General features: G+C 34.4%; 1 protein-coding gene across 2 annotated transcripts in view; it reads right to left on the bottom strand.

Annotated features, from left to right (window-relative positions):
* LOC116006704 (vacuole membrane protein KMS1-like) overlaps positions 1 to 2557 on the bottom strand; it is a 9037-nt gene extending 6480 nt beyond the window's left edge. Inside the window, exons 1-3 of one of the 2 annotated variants that reach the window (XM_031247181.1) lie at positions 2261 to 2557; positions 1544 to 1755; positions 784 to 883 (exon numbers count right to left, since the gene is read on the bottom strand). In XM_031247181.1, the coding sequence (XP_031103041.1) occupies positions 784 to 883; positions 1544 to 1755; positions 2261 to 2351 (403 nt within the window). In that variant the 5' untranslated portion in view covers positions 2352 to 2557. The remainder of the gene's footprint in view (positions 1 to 783; positions 884 to 1543; positions 1756 to 2260) is intronic. The other variant, XM_031247182.1, reaches the window with a different exon arrangement.
* Between the last annotated feature and the right edge of the window lie 800 nt (positions 2558 to 3357).

A 3357-nucleotide genomic window follows, 5' to 3' on the forward strand; every position in this document is an offset into this window, starting at 1 on the left:
GGGGGGGGGGGGGGGGGGGGGGCTGTTAATTAAAAATATTATTTTTAGGGAAAATTGCATTTTTCGTCCCTAAGTTATAGTGTAATTGTAGAATTCGTCCCTAAGTTTTGGTCATACTCACTTTTCGTCCCTGAGTCATACTAATTGCAAATTTCGTCCCTAAGTTATCATTACGTTGCAGTTTTCGTCAAGTGTGCAAACTTCGGTAAATTTTTTATTAAAAAATAGTTAACCGAAAAACTTTAGTAAACTTCGTTAAAAAATTGGCGTTGAACTGAAAAAGTTAAATTAAAGAATAGTTAACCGAAAATTTACCGAAGTTCGCACACTTAAGTTAGGGACAAAAAGTGCAACGTAATGATAACTTAGGGAAAAAATTTGCAATTAGTATAACTCAGGGACGAAAAGTGCAACGCCAATGATAACTTAGGGACGAAAATTGAGTATGACTAAAACTTAGGAACGAATTTTACAATTACCCTATAACTTAGGGACGAAAAGTTCAATTTTCCCCTTATTTTTAATATTATTATAAATATTTTAATATTTTAAATAAAATAATAAAAATATATACCCATTTTATACAATTATTTTAATATTTTAATATTTTATACAATTCTACCCATTTTCCAGAAAATGAACCAAACACACAAACACAGTTTTCTAGAATACATTCAAACACTGAAAATGAACATATTTTCTGGATAAAGAAAGTTACCATGCAAGTGAACATGAAAAGATTTGAAATATATTCTCAAGGTCCAAAACCTAATTTTCACTCACCCAAACCAACTGATGAGGCTACTCCAAGTGCTACCCACCAGGTTCCGAATTGAAGATAGTTGAAGAGTTCCTGTAAAGGTTGTGGCACCTTCAAAGTCAGCTGATGATGATAATCAGCATCCCTCAAGTCAAAAACAACATACTCGCATAACATTATTTATAAGATAGTAGGTGATTAAGTTTTAATAACTACATGATTTGTTTCTTCAGATGATGCAGAGTTAAGCTTTCAGTTCTACAGAGAACTGGGCTTTGCATTGGTAAATTAATTGGGATCAGCTGATTATTCTTTAAAAAGGAAGGAAAAACAAAAAAAAAAAAAGAAAAAAAAAGCAACATAATATAACTAGTTCAATATGCATGACTACTCCAAATTCTTAGTTTTGATGGGAGGTTCATTTGAAGTTAACACTTTATGGATCAACTAAGCTCTTAAGAAAAGGAATGCATATTAGATGTGGTTGTAGAAAGAACAAAGGAATTGCATATTCTAACTTCTGAAAAAGATATTGCTTTTACTATTCTTGAGCACCAATTCCTAAAGAAACAAAAGGACTTATAAAGGCTAAGGGACATATACACACAATTATTTATGCATACACATACACTGTTATTTTTCACCTAGAACTTCATCAATACATGCACACACTTCAGAAATGGATATAATCCTGTTCTTAATATGATTCATTTACAACAACCAGAGACCAACCAATTATAAACATATTAGCTATGTGGAGCAGGAAACACCACAATTTAATACCTCTCCATAAGGCTTCCTGAAGCTTAAAAATAAAATCCCAAATCCAGCAGCTACGGTGCTTATAAGAAAAAGCCAACTGAGCTTTGACGAGGTGCAAAGTAGTGGTCTCTGAAGGAACTTTAAAACAGCTAAAATGAAAAATCGAATCGTCCTGACTGGTTGTGTTGCAAGAGTCAAGTTTTCCAGCTCCTTTTGATGCTTGTCACGAAGTCCTAAGCAAAGGAATATACATCGGCCACACATACACATATTTGAAATAATACATCCAGAATATTATATTTAAACAGGAGCTATCATAAACTAAGCAATTGAATGGAATATAAAGAGTTAATCAAATAACTTCAAATGACTTTCTTTAGGTTTCTCGCAAGTTGTTTGGTAGTCAAGTCCTTTTACGTTTAGCTGTTTGGCAGGATGGCAGTTCAAATCGTAGCGTTAAACGAATTTTTGCCATTTTCCTAAAACTGCTTATCAGAATAGAGAGAAAAAAGCAGCCGAATCAAACAATTCCATACATCACAGCTTTCATACAAATCTATCTCTCTCAAGGAAGCCGCGAATACACAAATACGCAAAACAAGGGATTAGAAGCAGGAATCAAATATTTAGCGTCAGAAAAAACTTCAAACTCCACCAGCGTATTATAATTCAGGAATTGAAGGAACGATCCTTATAAGGATGAATATACAGACACATATACATATACACTGAGCAGACCTGAGACAGAGGCGTCGAGAGAGTGAACGTCGGAATGATAAGCTGATGAAGACGCCCCATTCTCCTGCTCCTGTGCCTGAGATTCACCCATCGTCGCCCGCTGTTTCGATCAGATAGAGACAAAATTGAAACCGTAAAAACTGCTCCTGATTTGTAGGGCGGAGCAGAGAAAGAAGAAGAAGAAGAATAATTGTATTAATGGAAGACCGTTGCGGAAAGTCTACGACGCAACCGTGTGCACGTCACGGACTTTGGAGGAAACCCCAGGGTGATTGGTGAACACGGTTTGCCAATTGCTCAATTGCCAATCGCTATCGTGAGAGATTGTTTTTCTTTTCTTTTCCTTTTTTCAATTACACACTACACAGTACTCCGTATTTAATTTTTTGGTGAATGTACTCCGTATTTAATTATTATAAGGAGTTAATGACCTAGTCTCAAATAAGAAATTATGAGTCTAAATTTTTTTTTGAATAATATTGACTCTTTTACCATGTAACATCTGTTCATAGTTACTTTCTTAACTCAATGAAATATTTGAGACTCGAACCCACCCCCTCCCATATAGGGGTGCAACCGGGTGCCACTAGACCACAAGGTCTTTGGCTATGGATTTAAATTTTAGTGGGGTGATATCTTGAGTAGTACTCAAAACAATTACAGCGTGTGTTTGGTTCATGTAATGGGTCGAGAATGAAATACCATTTCCGGAAATAGACCTGCTAGTTTGCTACGTGAAGATTATCATATTAAAAAATAATTTTTTATTTTATTTTAGTAATTATAAATAACAAAATTTAAATAAAAAGAAAATAAGATTTCCACTCTGTCTTCAAGCTACCAGAGACGAAGAATGGTTCTTCGTCCCGATCGGAGACGAAGGGACCTCTTCGTCTCCAGGCTGCCAAAGACAAAGCGAAAATCTTGTTTTTTTTTTAATAAAAATTTGTTATTTAAAATTATTTATAATAAATAAAATAAAAAAAATATTTTTTAATATGATAACCACCACGCCAGCAAACTAACACGTAAACAGGCCGCAATTGCATTTTTTAATTCAATGACCTAATTGCATTTTTGTGTGTAGTTCGATGGCT

The sequence above is a fragment of the Ipomoea triloba genome, chromosome 15 (genome assembly GCF_003576645.1).
Source record: "Ipomoea triloba cultivar NCNSP0323 chromosome 15, ASM357664v1".
Taxonomy (NCBI): domain Eukaryota; kingdom Viridiplantae; phylum Streptophyta; class Magnoliopsida; order Solanales; family Convolvulaceae; genus Ipomoea; species Ipomoea triloba.